Source organism: Amblyraja radiata, chromosome 4 (assembly GCF_010909765.2).
Source record: "Amblyraja radiata isolate CabotCenter1 chromosome 4, sAmbRad1.1.pri, whole genome shotgun sequence".
NCBI lineage: Eukaryota > Metazoa > Chordata > Chondrichthyes > Rajiformes > Rajidae > Amblyraja > Amblyraja radiata.
In genome coordinates this window covers 95,339,036-95,360,573 of record NC_045959.1, presented here as the reverse complement: position 1 = coordinate 95,360,573, position 21,538 = coordinate 95,339,036, and the positions used below count along the sequence as shown (strand labels likewise).

General features: G+C 42.2%; 1 protein-coding gene across 4 annotated transcripts in view; it reads left to right on the top strand.

The window, feature by feature from the left end:
• Positions 1-21,538, top strand: part of vps41 (VPS41 subunit of HOPS complex) — a 179,073-nt gene that overhangs the window by 96,618 nt on the left and 60,917 nt on the right. For all 4 annotated transcript variants that reach the window (XM_033019969.1, XM_033019972.1, XM_033019973.1 and 1 more), the window contains 4 exons: positions 10,162-10,281; positions 11,432-11,578; positions 14,666-14,732; positions 20,293-20,390. In XM_033019969.1, the coding sequence (XP_032875860.1) occupies positions 10,162-10,281; positions 11,432-11,578; positions 14,666-14,732; positions 20,293-20,390 (432 nt within the window). The remainder of the gene's footprint in view (positions 1-10,161; positions 10,282-11,431; positions 11,579-14,665; positions 14,733-20,292; positions 20,391-21,538) is intronic.

Genomic DNA, 21,538 nt, shown 5'->3' with positions numbered 1-21,538 from the left:
AGGAGGATATCTGGCCTCAGGGTGGTCGTGGCAATGTGCTGTGGGAACTTCAGCTGTTTCACCAGGTCTACGGAAAGCTGCCAGTCCTGCGCAGTCGCCAGGATTCCTGACTGATTCCTGGCTGCTGTGGTTCTTGGCAGCTGCACTCCGGCCTTCACGAAGGTGATCATCTGGGTGGTGGGGCGTTCTCGTCTGCAGCTGCTGATTCCCATGCTGATGGCTTCTGCAATGGGTTTGAGAACCTGGTCGTGACGTCATGTCTACCGGCCCTGCCCAAGAGCCTTTGGGCAACAGCTCAGGATGTGTTCCAACGTCCCCTTGCCTGAGCATTGCGGGCAATCTGGAGATTCCGCTTTGCCCCAGATGAAGAGGTTCGATGGGCTGGGCAGGACATCATACACTGCCTGGACCAGGAACTTGATGCGCTGTGGTTCAGCTTGCCAGAGCTCAGTCCATGTGACTTTTCGTTCCATGGCCTGCTCCCACCTTGTCCAGGCTCCCTGCTGCCTCAATCCAACTGCTCTGGTACACCATTCCTCCTCCACCACTGCCCTCACTTCCTCCTGGACCAGCCTGCGCCTCTCCTTCCCCTTGGCCTTGTCAAACTGGGGAGATGGGAAGATTCCCAGGCCTGCTCTTCCCCGAGTCACTGCTCCCACCAGGACTCTGTGACGTATCCGAGACTCCGCTTGCAGCACGGCTTCGGCGGCTCTCCACTTCCTCCCAGTTTTCACCTCCACCCCTGCTTGAGCCAACTTGGGGTCGCTGGAGTCCCTGTACAGCATCACCTCTCTGGCCCGAGTCACCTTGAACTCCTCCGGGGACTTCAGGGGCAGCTGGAGCTTGGTGTTATTTCCGTAAAGGGCGATGCTGCTAAGGCTCCTGGGCAGTCCCAGCCACCTTCTGAGAAAGCTGCTGACTTTCCTCTCCAATCTCTCTACGATAGATATTGGGACTTCGTAGACATGCAGTGGCCAGAGTATCCTTGGCAGGATACCATGCTGGTAAATCCATGCCTTGAACTTGCCGGGAAGCCCCGACCAGTCCACCGCTCTCAACCAGCTCTCCAGCTCCTGACAGGTTGCCTGGACAGATGCTGTATCCTTCAGGCTGCTGTTAAACACCTTGCCAAGACTTTTCACTGGCCTTTCGGAGACAGTTGGGATTGGTGTCCCTTCGATGCTGAAGGGACACCTTCTTTAGTAACAAAGTTCTTTAGTAACTTGTCAGTTTCTTTGTTGAACTAAATTAAGGCGCATGTTGCAATCAAAAGCGCTTGAACAATTGGTTGGGAAGAAAGCCAAACTGTAAGAAAGACGACTGTCCATGACTTTGCCCTTCTTCAGCACCAGTGACCTCGATTTTCCTGGCTTAAACCTCATCCTTGCCCATCCAATCAGTTTCTCCAACCCCTGCAGGATCCACCTGCTTCCTGGCACTGACTCAGTGGTGACAGTCAGGTCGTCCATGAAGGCTCTGATTGGTGGTTGGCGCATTCCTGACTTGGTCCGAGGGCCCCAGCACTCTGGCTCAGCAGACTTGACGAACATGTTCATCGCCAAGGCAAAAAGGATCACAGAGATGGTACAGCCTGTGATGATCCCAACCTTAATCCCTTAAAATCCTCCCTATTTTAAAGTTATATTTTCATTACAGGTGCCATATTAATAATGGATCTGTCAATATTCACATAATATAAATGAACCTCCATGCCAGTGGGGATGTTACAGTGCTTTAACAAGCAGCAGAGGAGTACAATTACTATACAGACATTTTCATTATAAATATGGATGTCGTTGATATTCATAAATTCATAAAAGTGCATAGAAATGTATAGCGTCTGCCTGTGCGAGGATGTGCTAACACTGGGAAGTACACATGTCTAACTGAACAGGTTTGGCTTGATAAACAAGTGGTGTGTGGTGTGTGCTTAGGTGCAGTAAATGTATTTGTGTTGTTCAACATGAAGTGATTTTTACACCAGGAGGTTTGAGATACAAGTGGGGTATACTCTGATCAGTAACACAATTACAGGTTGAACACCGATTTTCTGGTACCCTCTGTTCTAGAATCTGTCTGTATTATCCGTGTTTCTGGACAAACAGAGGTCACATGATAATGAAACTACAAAACGCCCCTGGCCTGATAATGACACCCCTACCGTGTCTCAAATACCACGGAGAGCCATAAACTTAAATCAAATAAATATAAAATGTAATCTAAATGGGAATAAACTGACCTGCCCATACATCCCCGGCTCCCAAGGTCTCCCAGGTTGTTTGGACTCCGGGCTTCCAACCCCACTCCCGACTTGCAAGACAGCAGCCTGAAGAAAGCATTGTCCCCAGGGACTACAACGTGAGCTGAAAAATCAGCTGTGCCACCGGACCATGTGGTGGGTGCACCTTGTGAGTCTGTGCAAAATATCCGAAATTGGTTATAAGTGGGTCGGTTAAAATGAGGGTTTACTACATTGCCTTTGCGAAACAGTTAGGAGAGAAGATTGAGGGCATTGTTGCAAAGGGAATTTTGGAAGCAGCCCTCTAATGGTGTCCAGTGCATTAGAGAAGGCCTCACAGGAAATTCCAGAGAGTAAGAGGAACATTGAAGAGAATGGTGGGAGGAGGGGTTGGGGAGTGGTGCGTGTGGGCCAGGCAGAGATGAAACACGAAAAACCTAAACATTAGGCCAGCAGAAAAAGAATTCGACAAGGCCAAGGAGGAATTTCTATGTTTAGATGTAAACTGTTGGAGGGAATTTTGAAAAATTGTAAGGAAGATGAGTAGGTTATAGGTAGACGAAAAATGCTACAGTAACTCAGCGGGACAGGCAGCATCTCTGGAGCGAAGGAATAGGTGACATCTCGGGTCGAGACCCTTCTTAAGGCTGGTTAACCCTGGAGTTCACATACTGAGGAGCATGATGGGAAAATGGCCAAGATAGAATATAGTCAGAATAGCTAAAGCTGAAACACTCTGCTGTGAAGCAGGCTTCCTTATCACTAGGGGGAAGGATAGTCCTTTACAGTTCTGTCTAGGTTCTTTTGCAATCTTGCATCACAGCTGTTCTTGGTCACTGTGTTTAGAAAGCAAGTCTCCAACGTCTTTTTCGAGGGGACTCCATTTGACGAGTAGAATCTGGACAGTTATGATATATACATGTTAGATATATGGGAGGAAGATTTCTAAACAACAAGAAACCCAAGATTATAGTTAACTTTGGGGGAACACAAAGATAAAATGTAACAGACATTGATTAATTATTATTTATTTCAACTCCACAAGTAATCATTGTGTCATGAGGGTATAAAAATCCTACAGTTTGAGCTTGCTCATACTGCTTCCCAATGTATATTGCTAAGGCCTTTATTAAACCAACTAGTTCAACAGACTCGCCACTCGTCTATAAGTTGTTTGAGGTTATCTGAGGTAAAGTCAGATATAGAGTACGGGTAAAGTACAAAATTCCCTCTTACATAAACAAATAACTCTTTCGCACCAGAGGGACATCGCCCAAAAGAGCACTCGCTACTCACAATGCCACCTGTCAAGGAATTTCAATTGACCTCTCGTAATTTTGTCCGCATTATGGGGGGGAAGGAACCATCAGTTGTCCTAAAATCGCTGTTCAACCTCTCTATCTCATATGCTTCTATGTTTTCTCTTTTATTAAATCTGGCGTATAAAAAAATACCGAAGATAGACACAAAAAGTTGGAGTAACTTGGCGGGTCAGACAGCATCTCTGGAGAAAAGGCATAGGTGACGTTTTGGGTTGAGACCCTTCTTCAGACTCTACCAGAACATCACCTACCCCTGGCTTATTAGTCTTTTCATTTGCAGTAGCTGCCTCTTCTGTCAAAACATTTATTTGGTTTTATGCAATTATTCAAAAGAAATAGAGATATAAAATGTATACTTGATTCGGGGGGAGAAAAGCTGGAATGTGCATGTATGGGGTTTTCAAGAAAAATCAAGTGATGTAGAATTTCTTGTGATTTGTTCTTTTCATATTATTAATATTATTCAAGATTCTGTCTTTTTTTAACTGCCATATAATTAAATGTTATTACCAATTGATGTGTTTCTTATGTTGATTTAACTAAACTTTTCTGATTTAGAATTATTCACCAATGAGGCAAAACAGGATTTTTTAAATAATTACAAGCTTCTTCAATTCAAATAGGCTGTGGGCCGAGTATCAAAAATGTGTCTAGAAATGGGATTTTGTGACCCAAGTCACCAAACTACATGAAATGTTCACATATTGTGTAAAAAAAATTATATAAATCACCCCAGGAGCTCGATATGAAGAAGACTTGCACATTTTTATTAAATTAGAGAAAAACAGGAACATTTTCGGGTAATTTTTAGTCCAATCAAAGCACGTTTAACATTGAGTTGTCTGCACGTTGGCCAATCACGCGCTTTGTTTCAGGCTAGCACACAAAATGGCTAAGGGGGCTTCACAGTTGCCTGTTTTACTGGAGATTCCGATTTGTTGTTCTGTGGAATAAATGTCGTGGAAACTTGCAGCAGGTAATTGTATTTAGTGGGAAAAGCATTAAAAAGGCTGAAGAAAGTGCTGCAAAGTGGATTAAAGTGCAAGAAAGCCTTGAAAGCAAAGTCCCTGCTGAGGTCCTGGAACAGAAAGATTTAGACAGCCAGGGACCAACTCTAACTAAAAGGTAAGATCTAAAGTCTGAATTTATGAAAATCTATCTGTATGGAGTTTAATTAATTTAATTGCACCCTTTTATAATGTGAATAAATTCATTCATTCACTTACTTCATTCATTCACTTACTTCATTCATTCATGAAATTGAGGGCCTAAACTATATGTATCCATAAGACAGTCAATTAAACATTGTCACTAATGCCAGCCTGTTGTAGAGTAATAAGTCTTTAATAGCTAATCTCGGAGCTGCCTGCGAAAACGTAACGGAAAAAGTGCTCCGACCGCGGGACATAGGTAATCGCGGTAAAGTGAAGCCGCGGTCTCAATTAATAAGCGGCCGATTCGCGAACGCGGAGCCGCGGATCATCTCCGCGAGGGGGGGGAGGCTGTACAAAGTGCCGTCTGTAGCGGTCGTTTTCAGACCCCCGACAACGGGAAAAAAAACAGGGATATCTGACCATTTCTCACTGCAATGGAAGCCTATAAATAGCGATCGATATCCCTCCGTTTTTCTCCCGTTGTCGGAGTCTGAAACGACCGCTACAGACGGCACTATGTACAGCCTCCCCCCCCCCGCCCGTCCGCGGAGATGATCCGCAGCTCCGCATTCGCGAATCGGCCGCTTATTAATTGAGACCGCGGCTTCACTTTACCGCGATTACCTATGTCCCGCGGTCGGAGCACTTTTTCCCGGTAAGTTTTCGCAGGCAGCTTCGAGTTTAGCTGTTAAAGACTTATTACTCTACAACAGGCTGGCATTAGTGACAATGTTTAATTTACTGTGTTTTGGATACATATAGTTTAGGCCCTCAATTTCATGAATGAATGAAGTAAGTGAATGAATGAAGTGAATGAATGAATTTATTCACATTATAAAAGGGTGCAATTAAATTAATTAAACTCCATACAGATAGATTTTCATAAATTCAGACTTTAGATCTTACCTTTTAGTTAGAGTTGGTCCCTGGCTGTCTAAATCTTTGTGTTCCAGGACCTCAGCAGGGACTTTGCTTTCAAGGCTTTCTTGCACTTTAATCCACCGCAGCACTTTCTTCAGCCTTTTTAATGCTTTTCCCACTAAATACAATTACCTGCTGCAAGTTTCCACGACATTTATTCCACAGAACAACAAATCGGAATCTCCAGTAAAACAGGCATCTGTGAAGCCCCCTTAGCCATTTTGTGTGCTAGCCTGAAGCAAAGCGCGTGATTGGCCAACTGGCAGACAACTCAATGTTAAATGTGCTTTGATTGGACTAAAAATTACCCGAAAATTTTCCGGTTTTTCTCTAATTTAATAAAAATGTGCAAGTCTTCTTCGTATCGTGTTTCTGGGGTCATTTATATAATTTTATTTACACAATATGTGAAAATTTCATGTAGTTTGGTGACTTGGGTCACGAAACTGCAGAATAAAGCTCCTCGGCCCACAGCCTAAAACTACAAAATTGTACTTCCTTGGAATTCCAGCAGCATTTTTCCATCAGTCTGAAAAAGGGTTTCGACCCAAAGCGACACCCATTCCTCCTCTCCAGAGATGCTGCTGAGTTACTCCAGCATTTTGTGTCTACCTTCGATTTAAACTAGCATCTGCAGTTCTTTCCTACACATTCCATCAGGTTAATTGGTTTTAATGTTTTAAGTGTGTTAAGCGTATGTTGAGGTCTTACAAAAACATCAACTTGTCCATAACTTCATCACCCGCCTGTTTACTATCCTTGTCAAATTAAACATCAATTTTCCAGCACCTTCAGTTCCAGAGCCTTTCTGGATTATCTGTTTTTTTCTGCACCAACAGAGGTCACCTGATAATGAAACACCCCTGGCCCGCTAATGACACCCGTCCCATGTCCCTCAAGCACCATGGAGTGCCAGCAACTTAAATAAAACAAATATAAAATGTAAACTGAATGTGAATGGAATGACCTGCTGACCCATCCCGGCTCATGCCGACTCCAAGGCCGTTTAGAGCCCCGGTTTCCGACCCCACTCTCGATTCGCAAGGCGTAACAGCGAGCCCTTCTTTAATCTGCATAACCTGATTGCCTTTTCCTACCGATTTGCAAAATGAGCATCCTCTTCCACAAATCCTTCCTGCTTTAAGGGCCTGGGCTAGAACTTCAGCATTTCTTAGGTTTAGATTTATTATTGCCATGTGTACCAAGGTACAGTGACCCTTCATGTTTCTTGATTCTGCTGTCGTAGATCGTCTTCCCATCGGCTATTTGCAGCTTTATGAGCATCATTGAATGCTCCATAGCTCAATGTTTGGTTCTTCCATGGGTGCATCACTAGGAGACACTTGCTACATTAAAATAGCTGTGACTCAAGTCGGTGTAATAGAAAAGCTGATAGAACTGGTTAAGAGTTGTGAAAGGCTCAGTGGTGCCCTCATGTCACAGGATCAATAGATGATAAACTTTTTGTTACAATTTAGAATTTTTACTGTAACAGTTTAATGAAACCGTACTTTGCAAAGGAATTGATAAAATTGCTGAATCTATTCTTGACGTTTAGTTGACAACTGCACTGGATATTATTGATTGTATCTGACCTTGTGTTCCTGCCAGCTTATAAAACCGGTCTGTTCATACCAAATACAGTGAAGATTGGCCTGCTATGATTTCTCTACCTTTTAATCAGTTTTGGTGATTGTTCCTGTTCTCAAGCCAAGGAAGGTGGAAAATTAATGCATCTAAAGGACATGATGCCGATATGTGTGTGTATTTCTTTTTAAAAGGAAATGTTGCTTTGTGTCAGAGTGCTCAATAACATTGAGACACAAGAAACTGAAGATGCTGGATTCTTTAGGAAGACACAATGCTGGAGAAACTCAGTGGGTTAGGCAGCATCTATGGAGGGAATGGACAATGACAGTTTGGGTCAAGATCCTTCCTCAGCCTTACAGATGACTTTTTGAGTCAATACCCTACTTTAAATAGCTGCCCAATGTAGGTGAATAGATGAAATAAATCACAAAATACATCGTCACAATGTGAACAGAATTAGTGAGTATCACAACTTTTCCGGTTTGATATCACGATGCGCTTCTAAATATTTTTTTAATGGCAGACCTACATGTTTGGACTGGTCCGTAATTGGTCAGGTGACATTTTTAGTAGTTGAGAATTCTAGTAGCAAATAAGTTCACTGGAAATTTAATAGAAGCATTTTTTTCTGAGTGGGAAGGGAGAAACCATTTCCACAGTACATTGCAAACAATTTCCTCACCTAAAAATATTGCTGTTTCATCATAAGGTCATAAGATTATAAATGGTAGGAGCAGAATTAGGCCATCAAGTCTACTCCCATTCTCTGACCTTCTCCCCATAATCCCTGACACCCGTACAAATCGAAAATATATCTATCTCTGCCTTAAAAATATCCATTGACTTGGCTTTCACAGCCTTCTGTGGCAATGAATTCCACAGGTTCACCACCCTCTGACTAAAGAAATTCCTCCTCATCTCCTTCCTAAAGGAACGTCCTTTAAGGCTATGACCTCTCATCCTAGACTCTTCCTCTAGTGGAAACATCCTCTCCACATCAACTCTGTCTAAGCCTTTCACTATTTGGTAAGTTCCAATGAGGTACCCCCTCATCCTTCTAAACTCCAGTGAGTACAGGTCCAGTGCCGACAAACGCTCATCATCAATTAACCCATCATTCCTGGGATCATTCTTGTAAACCTCCTCTGGACCTTCTCCAGAGTCAGCACATCCTCAGATATGGTGCCCATATTGCTTGCAATACACCAAATGCGGCCAGACCAGCGCCTGATAGAGCCTCAGCATTACATCCATGTTTTTGTATTCTATCCCTCTCGAAATAAATACTAGCATTGCATTTGCCTTCCTTACTATCGATTTGACTTGCAAATTAGCTTTTTGGGAATTCTGCACCAGCACTCCCAAGGCCCTTTGCACCTCCGATTTCTGGATACTCTACCTATTTAGAAAATAGTCTACACCTTTATTCCGACAACCAAAATGCACGACTCCAGCCTTTGCTACACTATATTCCATCTGCCACTTCTCTGACCACTGTCCCAACCTGTACTTCTGCAGAGTCCCAGCTTCCTCTGCACTACCTGCCCCTCCACCTATTTTTGTATCATCTGCAAACTTGCCGCAGAGCCTTCAATCCCCTCAACCAAATCATTAATATACAACGTGAAGAGTAGCGGCCCCAGCACCGAGCCCTGCGGAACTCCGCTAGGCTCTGGCAGCCAATCAGAAAAAGCCGCCTTTATTGCCACTCTTTGCCTTCTGCCATCCAGTCAACCTGTTATCCATGCTAGCACCTACCCATTGATACCATGGGCTCTCATCTTCCTTAGCAGCCTCACGTGTGACACTTTATCAAAGGCTTTCTGACAATCTAGGTAAACAACATCCACTGACTCCTTTGTCTGTCCCGCTGTTTACTTCTTCAAAGAATTCCAGCAGATTCGTCAGGCAAGATATCCCCTTCACAAAACCATGCTGACCAGCCTATTTTATGAACTTCTAAGTGCTGTTGTGTTGTCTAAATTCTAGAATAACTTATCCACCTTCACCATGGGGTATCTTTGCTGGAAGCACTGTGGCAGCCTAAGAAGGCATCTCACTGCTACTTCCTTGAGAACTATTACAAGTGAGCAGTGAGTACTGCCATGGCCAGCATTGTTCGCATCTGGGAAATGAATAAAAAGCAAACATAGAAACACTAGAAACGGGTTATCCACCAATCAGCATATTATAAATATGTTATATTTTCCCCATTTCCTTTGCACTCTTCCTTTTAAAATGCTCTTTTGACCCATAGCCAAATCAAGGCCTGACTGTTCACTGTACCTTTGCTGCATGGTACACTGACTCTTTTCAGCTTTGCGTTAGAGCAACATGCTAATCCTGTGGTTTAAACACGCTCTCTCTTAAAGTCTGAGAAGTTTTCTTCTGTATCAGCTACGGGAAGAATATAGCCTTGCTAAATGGATGGCAATTTCAGTCATGAATCTCATCAGGTTTTAAGTTTAAGGTTGCATTTTTCAGCTTAGTTATGTTGTTGAGTGCATTTTTTCATGATAGTAAATTTCTTTGTACTTTAAAATCGTTCATTCCTTCATTGAGATGTGTGATGTTTTTGAAAATCAGCTTTGATAATGGAAAATATTTTGGATAGTTCCGCGAAATAGTTTAGACTTTGCTGAATGGATGAATGTTTGACCAAAAAGGCTCTATCCCTGGCAGTGGTGATGTTAGTTTTCAGATTTCAATGTGGGCATTTAATACCACAGTATGACTGATAACTGCAGTACAGTACAGACTGACAACTGTGAATTCCCTATTATTTCAAGGCAGTTTCTATTTGCCTAGTATTTAATTCAGCAAAGATTAACCTGCACCAAAATGAAATTGAAAGGGATTGTGGATTATACTTTGCACTAACTTTTGAATTTATCTCTTTCCTCCCCTCTTCCACCTCCCTCACTTTTGCTGCCAGCTGCTGCTATATGAACGGAACTGGTTGAACCGGTGGAAAATGACAGTGATACACGAAGGAGAAGGCACTGTAACAAATGTCAAATGGAGGGGCAGCCTCATTGCATGGTCGAACGGTGTGGTAATGAATCCTGCTGCTGTAAACTATATTAATAACGTGTAGAAACATAAGAAATTACTGAAAAAACATGAAGCTGCAAACAGGACCTGTACATCTATTTTCTTTCCTCTTGTTTTATATTGTTAGTTTTAGCAAAGTTTTCTATCAAATTAAGTCTGTGCTCCAATGGCCGCATCTGATTTTTAAAAACCTGTGTTGTAATACACATTGTGTAAAAAAAAAACCAAAAAAACCCTTTCCAGACCACTCCTTTTGTCTTTCTAGTCATAATCCAAGGCCTCAACTCCATGGCCAAGGTTGCACCGAATAATTCAAATTACTTCTCACTTTCTGCCCTCTCCAAACTTTGCATTATTTTGAAAATGAATGCCAAATTCCATTTAGTTTCTCTCCTTCAGTGATAAAAGGTTCCAAAGTTCATAATCATACTTTGTTAGCCAAGTATGTTTTGCAACGTACGAGGAATTTCATTTGCTATACAGTCATACTTGTACTAATAAAAAGCACCAGAACACACAAAATACATTTTAACATAAACATCCATCACAGTGACTCCTCCACATTCCTTACTGTGATGGAAGGCGAGAAAAAGTTAAATCCCTTCATTGTTCTCCCGCGGTCGGGGGCCTCGAGTCCTCCGTTGACGGGACGATCTTGACTCCCGTAGCCAGTGGCGGGCCCTCCACGTCGGGGCAATCAATCTCCTGCATCGGGAGTTTGAGTTTCAGTTACTCGGCTGTAAGATGTTTGGGTTGTACTTGAGAGTGAATTCCTCACAAAGACAAGTGACTTGGTGTCTTTATTGGTTCCTAACATTTTTGATTTTAATTGTGATAGTTCGATTGGATCCATTGTATTAATATTGACTCCCTATTTGAGCCCTTGATATCAATAACTGAGAACATTTTGGAAACTTACTTTTGTTGGATCGAAAGCATTGACAACAGTGACAGTTGCTCCCAAAGCTATTGCCTTATTTGAAACGTGGTGTTTTCAGATCAATGCTTTTGGAAAACTGAGTGTGTTGATTCATAATGTTTATTTTAGTAAAACGAAGGTCACAAAATCTGTCCATCGCATTATGGTGACATGAAAAATTGCATTTTGTTTGTCAAGTTTCAGTTGCCATCCTCAATCCTTATTTCTTTAGGGAGTCAAGATATATGATGTTAATTCAAAGCAGCGAATCACAAATATCGCTCGAGACAACACAGACTTTCGCCCGGATATGTATCTCTGCAGCTTGTGTTGGAAGGACAACATAACGCTCATTATTGGCTGGGCAACATCTGTCAAGGTAAATTTTACTTCAAAATTTTGAAGGGTTTCAACTTTTCCAAGATGGCGTAGTTACAGGTAACAATCCCAATGTTCATTTAGTATTTTAATAGCTTTGCATGCGAATGATTGATAAAAATGTGATTAATATATTGTGGTAAGAAGGACAGTTCTCTGTTACCCTCTGTCACCAGAGAAGAGAAGCATGGGACAATATTTGGATTTGCTCTTTTCGCTAATGTTTGTGGCAGGAATAGATTTTAGATTAGAAATAAAAAATGTCGTTCACGAAAATTTTTATTTTTTTGAATCCATGTACTAGATATTGTAAGTTTAGAATACAGTAAAAGTTTAGAGTTGTTTATTTTGATTGAACAATACTAAATATTAAATGGCCACTGAAATCGAAAGTAGCTGTTCACAAGTTTATTTGAAAGATTAAGATTCTCTTCAACAACCTTTGATGGAAACCAAAATTGAATAAATCTATTCAAATAAAATTCCATTCTGCTCATTCTATCAAGTTCCCGGACAGTAAGTGTTGGATATGTTATTTATGCCACAAACTGTGTATTGATCGAATTATTGGTTTGGATTGATTTATATCCTGTTAAGAGATATGTTCATATATTGAATATAAATCATTTAACATCCATAGATTTGAATTGCAAGGAGCATTCACAAGGTCCAATTAGGTATTGATATATTCACCCATCTAACTATAATGAAGCTTTTAAAGGAAGGAAAGTGATCAATTGTTCTCTTTTTTTTCTTTGAAAGAAAATCTTGGATATCTCTTATTTTCTGAGTCTTTTTCATAACACCAAATTTTATCATGGGATATGTGATGAAGTTGTGTTATTCCCTGCCGGTCGTTACAAATGACAGCAATTACATAGATCCTCGTAGCTTTGGCTCTGACACTGCAGCAGGGTCACATTTCATGGTTATCGGAGTAAACTCTGAGGGTGCGTTTTGGGCAGGTTCAGTGCACAACGGGTGGGGAAGGTGGGATGTAACTGGAGCCCGATAACTAGTCTATTGTGGCTCGGACACTTTGTGGTGGCATCACCAGCAAACGCTAGGAATGTTAAGTGAGCATCATTTTCTTGGGGTGTGAATGTTGATTCTGGAGAGGGCAGAGTTTAGTTTAGTTTAGAGATACAGCGTGTAAACAGGCCCTTTGGCCCACCAAGTCTACGCCTGTAATCTCCACACACTACCATTATCCAAATCACACGAGGAACAATTTACAATTATACTGAAGCCAATTAACCTACAAACCTGTACGTCTTTGGAGTGTGGGAGGAAACCGGAGCTGCCGGAGAAAACCCATGAGGGTCACGGGGAGAACCTACAAACTCCGTACAGACAGCACCCCTAGTCAGACGGCTCTAACACTGTAAGGCAGCAGCTCTACCGCTGCACCACCATGCCATCCTAGTTGCTTTAGATGTTGATACCTGATGGGAAACAGACACTGAACCGTACATTAAATTACGAGACTAAGTGGGACCCGTTGGGTCCCAGCATCACACGGGAAGGCTGGTCCCCCAAAGCAATATTCCACCTCTCCACCAATTCCAATATTCAACTCACTCACGGCTGGTGGTCTGGCAGATGACTCACGGCTATTCCTTGAAATTCCATTTCAAGCAAGGTGCAAGGCCACCAAATTCAAGTGCAGTTTCATACCATTTCAAGCAGGGTGCAAGGCCACTAAAGACAGCGAGTCGTGACCTCTCCCTCCTCCATCTTGCAGAGACTGAGCCACGCCCACACTTCTGGGTTTTATAGTCCCTCCCCCTCCCACCAGAAGGGGCGTGACCTTCATGGCGTGAATGACAGGAGAGAGAATCACAACATTTTTTAAATACTAATAACTCTTATTTTTCATCGATGGGAAAAATCCTCGGCACCTGATGAGCGGAGGGAGACTGAGTCCAATAGCCAAAAATCATAGCTGTACGTGGCAGCGTTTTTTCTCAAATCAGTATAAAGCGCAAACAGGAAGTGTTCAAAATTAGACTTTTAATTATATAGAAGGCAAGGCAACTTTAATTAGGCAAGGCAACTTTAATTAGGCAAGGCAATTTTAAATAGGCAATGCAGCTTTAGCATTTCCAAACCAAAGGCAACACAGGGTCTGAAGAAGGGTTTCGGCCCGAAACGTCGCCTATTTCCTTCGCTCCATAGATGCTGCTGCACCCGCTGAGTTCCTCCAGCAATTTTGTGTACCTTCGATATTCCAGCATCTGCAGTTCCCTTTTGAACACAGCTTTAGCATTTCCAAACCAAAGGCAATACAGCTTTAGCATTTCCAAACCAAAGGCAACACAGCTTTAGCATTTCCAAACTATATTTTCAAACCACATTAAGGGCACTGACATGTCAGTAAAACCACTCACAGTTTAGTAGACATGTGTTCAGTGTTATTCACAGCTCAGACTGAGAGACGTGACCCTCTCGCTCCCCTATCTTGCAGAGACTGACTGAGGCACTCAACACTTCTGCGTTTTATAGTCCCTGTGGAAGGGGCGTGGCCTTGAGAGAGAATCTCAACATTTTTAAAACATTAATAACTCTTTTATTTTTCATCGATGGGAAAAATCCTCTTGTCCTGAGTAAGATGGCCACAAATCACAGCCGTAAGTGGCAGCGTTTTTTCTAAAATCAATATACAGAACAACAGGAAGTGGTCAAGATCAGACTTTTAGTAATATAGACAATTGTGCTTGATGGGAAACTGTAATCTCGGGTCCTGTGTAGAGTGGCGATGTAATGAGTTAAAACATACATTAAAAATCTTTGGCAAATCACAACGCAAAGAGGGATTTTCTTGTCTGCATTCTTAATTCCACGCAACATTCTACATAATAATTTTAAAGTGCTTTTGCTAACAAAACCCTTTTTGCATGATTATTAACACCATGAGAATGTTGAGTGGGATCATTATTGTTCTCTTTTGAATTCCAAATCGATTTTGGTGTGACTAGAAGTGAACAATTATTTTTGAAGCACAGTATCATGGACAATGCTACATCAGCTAGCACACGTATCAGGAATAGGATCTGTTTTAATTTAACATACCTTGTTTTTCACCCAGGTTTGTATGGTGAAGGAGCGTGATCCAGCTGATCTCAGAGACTTGCCCAGTCGTTATGTTGAAATCGGTAAGATATCTATTTTCTCGTCACAGCCTTATTTTGACATGTTCAAAATGTCCTTGTGAAATTAATAGCTATTTCATTAGCGAATTGTGATATTGTGATGTAGTAGCACATTCTGGACAACATGCAGGTCTCTTGAAGAATTAAAAAAAAAAAATTTAAAATAATGTCTGTGTTATTTTTGATGAACTTTGTCAGCAGCTCTCTTTAAATAGATAATCTTCTCATCTGGTTTTCTAAAAATACACATGCTTCGAGCAGTAGACACTTCTGGCAGTAGACTAAGCTTAATGGAACTGTAATGTTAAATTTTGGACTGGAAGTGTACAGAGGCAAAAGTAGGGCTTACAGTACTGGAGCATTAGATGATGTGAAGTAATTCATTACACAAGAAGAAAATAATTGTTGAGATCATAAAATGGTGTTTTATCATTGCAATTCTTCTGATGGATATTCTGGAGTTGTAAAAACAATAATCAGGGGTTGAATTGGAAGTCGGACAAATGAGATTGATTGGAGAAAGCCAGAAAGGCAAATTGTGCCTTTATTTAAAATAAATAACATTTATTTTAATAAAGTAACAGAGAGGGTTAATGAGGAGAATCACAGTTTATAAATGAACTTTCAAAAGATATTTAAAATAGAGCATTGTCAGGATTGAAGTCCATTTTATGCAATTGGGATTGGAATTTTGTAACACAAGATATGGGAAATTTCACAGGGGATAAAAATTTCACTTGATACCAGAAATCATACTGTGGTAAAAGCTGTTTTTTTTCTGACTGGAGGGATTTGAGCTGGGGTCAGATCTAAGAACTGCTTTTCGTAATGTAAATGGTTTGCTCTTGGGTGTTCAGGTCACGATTTCCAAATGTATAGACATAGACATAGAAAATAGGTGCAGGAGGAGGCCATTCGGCCCTTCGAGCCAGCACCGCCATTCATTGTGATTATGGCAGATCGTCCCCTATCAATAACCCGTGCCTGCCTTCTCCCCATATCCCTTGACTCCACTAGCCCCTAGAGCTCTATCTAACTCTCTCTTAAATCCATCCAGTAACTTGGCCTCCACTGCCCTCTGTGGCAGGGAATTCCACAAATTTACAACTCTCTGGGTGAAAAAGCTTTTTCTCACCTTAGTCTTAAATGACCTCCCCTTTATTCTAAGATTGTGGACCCTGGTTCTGGCCTTGCCCAAAATTGGGAACATTTTTCCTGCATCTAGCTTGACCAGTCCTTTTATAATTTTATATACTTCTATAAGATCCCCCCCACTCTCATCCTTCTAAACTCCAGTGAATAGTCTTTTCAATCTTTCCTCATATGACAGTCCCACCATCCCAGGGATCAATCTTGTGAACCTACGCTGCACTGCCTCAATCACAAGGATGTCCTTCCTCAAATTAGGAGACCAAAACTGTACACAATACTCTAGATGTGGTCTCACCAGAGCCCTATACATCTGCAGAAGAACCTCTTTACTCCTATACTGAAATCCTCTTGTTATGAAGGCCATTAGTTTTCTTCACTGCCTGCTGTACCTATAAGCCAACTTTCAGTGACCGGTGTACAAGGACGCCCTGGTCTCGCTGCACCTCCCCCATATAGGTGACAGTAAACGTGAGAGGCATACTGTAAAGTGAGAAGACATATAGATGGACAGACTGATGGGTAGAAAGCAGGTGCAAACAACACTGAGATATTAACGTTGGTGGGAAGAACGAGAAAAGGCAGTTTAAATGTGAGGGCAGAATTTAAAAATGAATTCTAAAAGGACGGCACGGTGGAGCTGCGGTAGAGCTACTGCCTTACAGCATCAGAGACCCGGGTTTGATCCTGGCTACAGGTGCTTGTCTGTACGGAGTTTGTACGTTCACCCCATGACATGTGTGGGTTTTCTCCGAGATCTTCGGTTACCTCCCACACTCCAAAGACGTGCAGGTTTGTAGGTTAATTGGCTTGGTATAAGAATGTAACATTGTCCCTAGTGTGTGTGTGTGTGTATGTAGGGTAGTGTTAATGTGTGGGGATCGGTGCAGACTCGCTGGGCCGAAGGGCCTGTTTCTGCGCTGTATCTCTAGATTAAACAAAACTAAACGAATATAAGGAATGAACAGTCTGGAGCATTAACTCCTAGTTTTTTTAAAGTGATGAGTCAGATTGAGAAAAACCTATGGGATGCTGGGATTATGAATATAAATTGTGAGGTATCTTTATTGGGGTTTGGCCTCACCTGGAGTGGGAGGACCACATTTCATAAATGGTGTGAAGCCTGGAAAAGCAGACATTATTCTTCTCTGAATAGAGGAGGCTGCGTGGAGATCTAATAGAGATATCCAAAATTGTGAAGCGTGTAGACAGAGTAGATGGGGGGGAAAAAAATATTCCAATTGGTGGAGACTTCAAGAGGAAGAGAACATAAAAAAGAGGACAAAAAGTGATTTGAGCAAAAATAGTTTTTAAACTGCAAATGGTTATGGTCTAGAATGCAATGACAGGGATGGTGGTGGGGGCAGATATAGTAGTCTTCAAATGGAAACTGGATGAGTATTAGTAAGAGAGAACGTGCAGCCTTCCAGGGAGAGGACAGAGGATTGGGACTGGTTGGACCGCTGTTACGTAGAAGCAGTGGAGATGTTGAAGGATAAATGGTCTCCAATGAACAACCATGGGTGTGTTAAGGAATGGTCTCATCCTTGGGAGTGTCGTAGCACTGGGAGACCCAGGAGTGCAAATACACAATTCTGTGAAGATGACGACATAGGTACACAGGGCCGTGAACACAGGAGGTGTAGTGTACAGTTACCATCATTGGTCAGAGTACAGGAGATGGGACATAATGTTACAGCTGTACAAGACTGTAAGATCACATTTGGATTAATATGTACAGTTCAGGATGTTCTATGAGACAAAGGATGTCATTAAACTGGAAAGGTGTGCAAAAAGGAATTTGAGGATGTTGCCAGATCGAGAAGGTTTGAGTTCTAAGTGGAGGTGGGTAGGCTGGAACTTTTTCCCCTGGAGAATAAGAGCTTGAGTGACCATGTAGAGTGGTAGCGATAAGATGAATAGCCACAATCTTCCCCAGTGTAGCGGTGTCTAAAACTAGAGGGAATAGGTTTAAAGTGAGAGAGGAAAGATTTAAAATGGACTAGAGGGACAAGCTTTTCCACACAGAGGGTAATGCATATATGAAACGAGCTACCAGAGGGAATGGTAGAAGATGGTACAATTGTGATATTTAAAAGATACTAAACCAAACGCAGCCCTGTTGGGTCTCCTCCCCCAACAAATATTCCAGCACTTGCCCGTTCCCCCAACGCAACGCGGGGGGGGGGGGGTGTAGGGGGCAGGGGGATGGTGTGGGCGGGGTGGGGGGGAGGGGGGTGCAGAGGGGCGGGGGGGAGGGGGGTGGAGGAGTGTGGTGGGGGAGTGTGGTGGGGGAGTGTGGTGGGGGGGGGGGAAGGGATAACTTTATGGCTTTGCAATTTTGGTCCTTCTCTTGCTGAGTGCAAATTTCACAACTATGTGCATTGAAATCTCTATGCTTTTCGAGCTGTTGTCAGTAATGTGAAGTTGGAGAATGGTCTTGAATAACTTTAGAAGCTGGTCTGTAAGTGGGATTGAATTCCTTTACCACGGTGTTGAGAGTTGGGCGTATTACTTTCAAATCATATTTGGTCTGCGATGGAAAGTGTGTGCGAGGGAGGGAGAGGCGGTGAGGTGGGAGCACCGCGTTGTTGGAGGGAGGGAGGGTCGACGTGGACCCGAGGACCCGAGCGAGGCCGCCATTCAATATCTAAAATCAGTACCCCGTTCCTGCTTTTTCCCCCCATATCCCTTGATTTCTTTAGCCCTAAGAGCAACATCTCTCTTGAAAACATCCAGTGATTTGGCCTCCACTGCCTTCTGTGGCAAAGAATTTCACAGATTTACAACTCCCTGGGTAAAGAATTTTTTACTCCTCTCAGTCGTAAATGACCTACCCCTTATTCTTAAACTTAGAGCCCTGGTTCTGGACTCCCCTAACATCGGGAACATTTTTCCTGCATCTAGCCTGTCCAATCCTTCTAAATTCCAGTGAATACAAGCCAGTCAATCTATTCTTTCATCAGCCTTTGCCTGATCAAATCCTGACAAGCATTTGGTTTCTAATGTGTTTCTATGAGCTCCCCAAAGTGCTATAAAATGTGTGAAGAGAATGTGGTTTTGGTTCTTTTGTCTTTGCGCCGAGCACAGTTGCAACAATCTTGCTACTTTCACTTCCATGTCGGAGCCACCTGCTGTTCAAGTAAAGCAGTGCAGTGTCTCATAAATGGTTCAGTTTGGAGACACAGTGTGGAAACAGGCTCTTCAGCCCACCGAGTCCGCATCAACCAGTGATCCCCGCACATTAACACAACCCTACGCATACACTAGGGATAATTTTTTAAAAACATTTCCAGCAAACCAATTAACCTGTAAAACCTGCATCTCTGTGTGGTAGGAAACCGAAGATCATCGAGAAAACCCACGCAGGTCGGGGGAGAACGTCCAAACTCCGTACAAATCCGTAGTCGGGCTCGAACCCGGGTCTCTGGCGCTGTGAGGCAGTAGCTCTTCTGCTGCCCATTCAGAGGGTTAGTTAAGAGGCGGTGATGATTTTATTAATTAATTAAAGAGATATATTTGTCTGCCCTCGCAATAGTTAGGCTAGGTTTAAGCTGCAACCTGATGTTATCTATGTTCTTTCATAGAACATTCTGGAAATCCATTCTTGCAATGCTGCTGCTTTGTGATATGCTGCATAAAGGAGATTTATTTTTAAACAAATAAGATTTCAATGGATTTACAAGCATATAAACTTCCCTAGATACATACAGACTCCACACATTAACCAATTTCTATACATTTTAATCCTGTACAGCAATCTTCAATTGAAGCAGAGAATATATTTAGCCTTGTAGTCCAACTCGGCTAAGGAGAACTGGTATTGATTTCTCGTGAGAACCAGAAAGTTGCATCTCTTCAGAGACAGAAACTTCAGTGTCCTCTACAGGCCTTGTATTATAAAGTGTAATTTGAACAGTATTTCAGATGAAGTGCTTGATTTTATAAATTAAATAATATTTGATACTCAGAAATGTGTCAGAACAAAATGCATTACAGCAATTTCAAAGATTTTCTCTAAAAAGAGGTTAGCGATGATTTGCTATTGCAGAGATCGAACCTCATTGCAGAATCTGTTACTATTATGTCTCACTTGGCCCACATACCTCATTGGTGACCCTCGGACTATCTTTGATCAGACTTTACTGGCTTTACCTTGCACTAAACGTTATTCCCACATCATGTATCTATACACTGGAAATGACTCGATTGTAATCGTGTATTGTCTTTCCGCTGACTGGTTAGCACACAACAGAAGCTTTTCACTGTACACGTGACAATAAACTAAACGGAACATTCCCGTGCAGAGTTTCCAATATTTATTTTGAAATAAACGCACCATCCAAGTCACGCTTTGAGCAAGTTATAATATTGTGTTCTTTGCTTCATTGCTGTGTTTTCTTTATCTTTGCAGTGTCTGCATTTGAGTCGGAGTTTTACATCAGTGGGCTGGCACCGCTTGGTGAGCGTCTTGTTCTCCTAATGTACGTGAAGGAGACCTTGGAGCAGACGGTAATGGCATATTCAAAAATTTATTGTTAAAAATGCACAATTAATGGGAAAGTAAAGTGTCAGCGAATTGCTTTTTGTCCCATCTTCTTCCTTTCTGGAATGATATTGTGAATGTCAAATTTCAATGACGCTAAATATATTCTGCTTAGTTTAGTTTAGAAGCAGCGTGGAAACAGGCCCTTCAGGCCCACCGAATCCCAGCACACTAACACTATCCTACACACAAGGGGCAATTTACATTTAAACCAAGCCAATTAACCTACAAACTTGTACGTCTTTGGACTGTGGGAGGAAACCGATTTCGGAGAAAACCCACGCAGGTCACAGGGAGAACGTACAAACACCCGTAGTCAGGATCAAACTCAGTGACTGATGTCAGATCTTTGGAATAAAATCAATAGACCATCAGGTAGCTCAGACTCTGATTACAACATTTTTTAATGAACAGAGATTTACAGTTTATTGTTTTCCATGGCTGTATATTTAGCTTAGTTTAGTATTGTCACGTGTACCGAGGTACAGTGAAATTTTTTGTTGTTGCGTGCTATCCAGAAAAGAAAAGACTATGCATGATTACTATCAAGCTGTCCACAGTGTACAGATCAAGAGTACACCATTTAGTGCAAGATAAAGTCCGATTAAAGAAAGATCAAAAGTCTCCAATGAGGTAGATGGGAGGTCAGAACTCCACTCCAGCTGGTTAGGGGACAGTTCAGTTGCCTGATAACAGCTGGAAGAAACTGTCCCTGAATCTGGACAAAAGCATTTTCACACTTTTGTACTTTATGCCTGATGGGAGAGGGGAGACGAGACTGGTCCTTGATTATGCTGGTGGCTTTGCGGAGGCTGTGTGAAGTGTAGATGGAGTCAATGGAAGGAAGGTTGGTTTCCATGATGGTCTAGACTACGTCCACAACACTACATTTTCTTGTGGTCTTGGATGGAGCTGTTCCCTAACCACATTGTGATGCATCCCGATACAATGCTTTCTATGGCACATCTGTAGAAGTTGGTGATGATTGGTAGGATTTGTCGAACTTCCTAAGCCTTTTAAATAAGTGGAGGCATTGGTATTGCAGCACTGTCTGGGAATGTTGATGCCAAGCTCTAATTTTCCAACAATGAGTATTTTTCTTTGTAAAAGCATT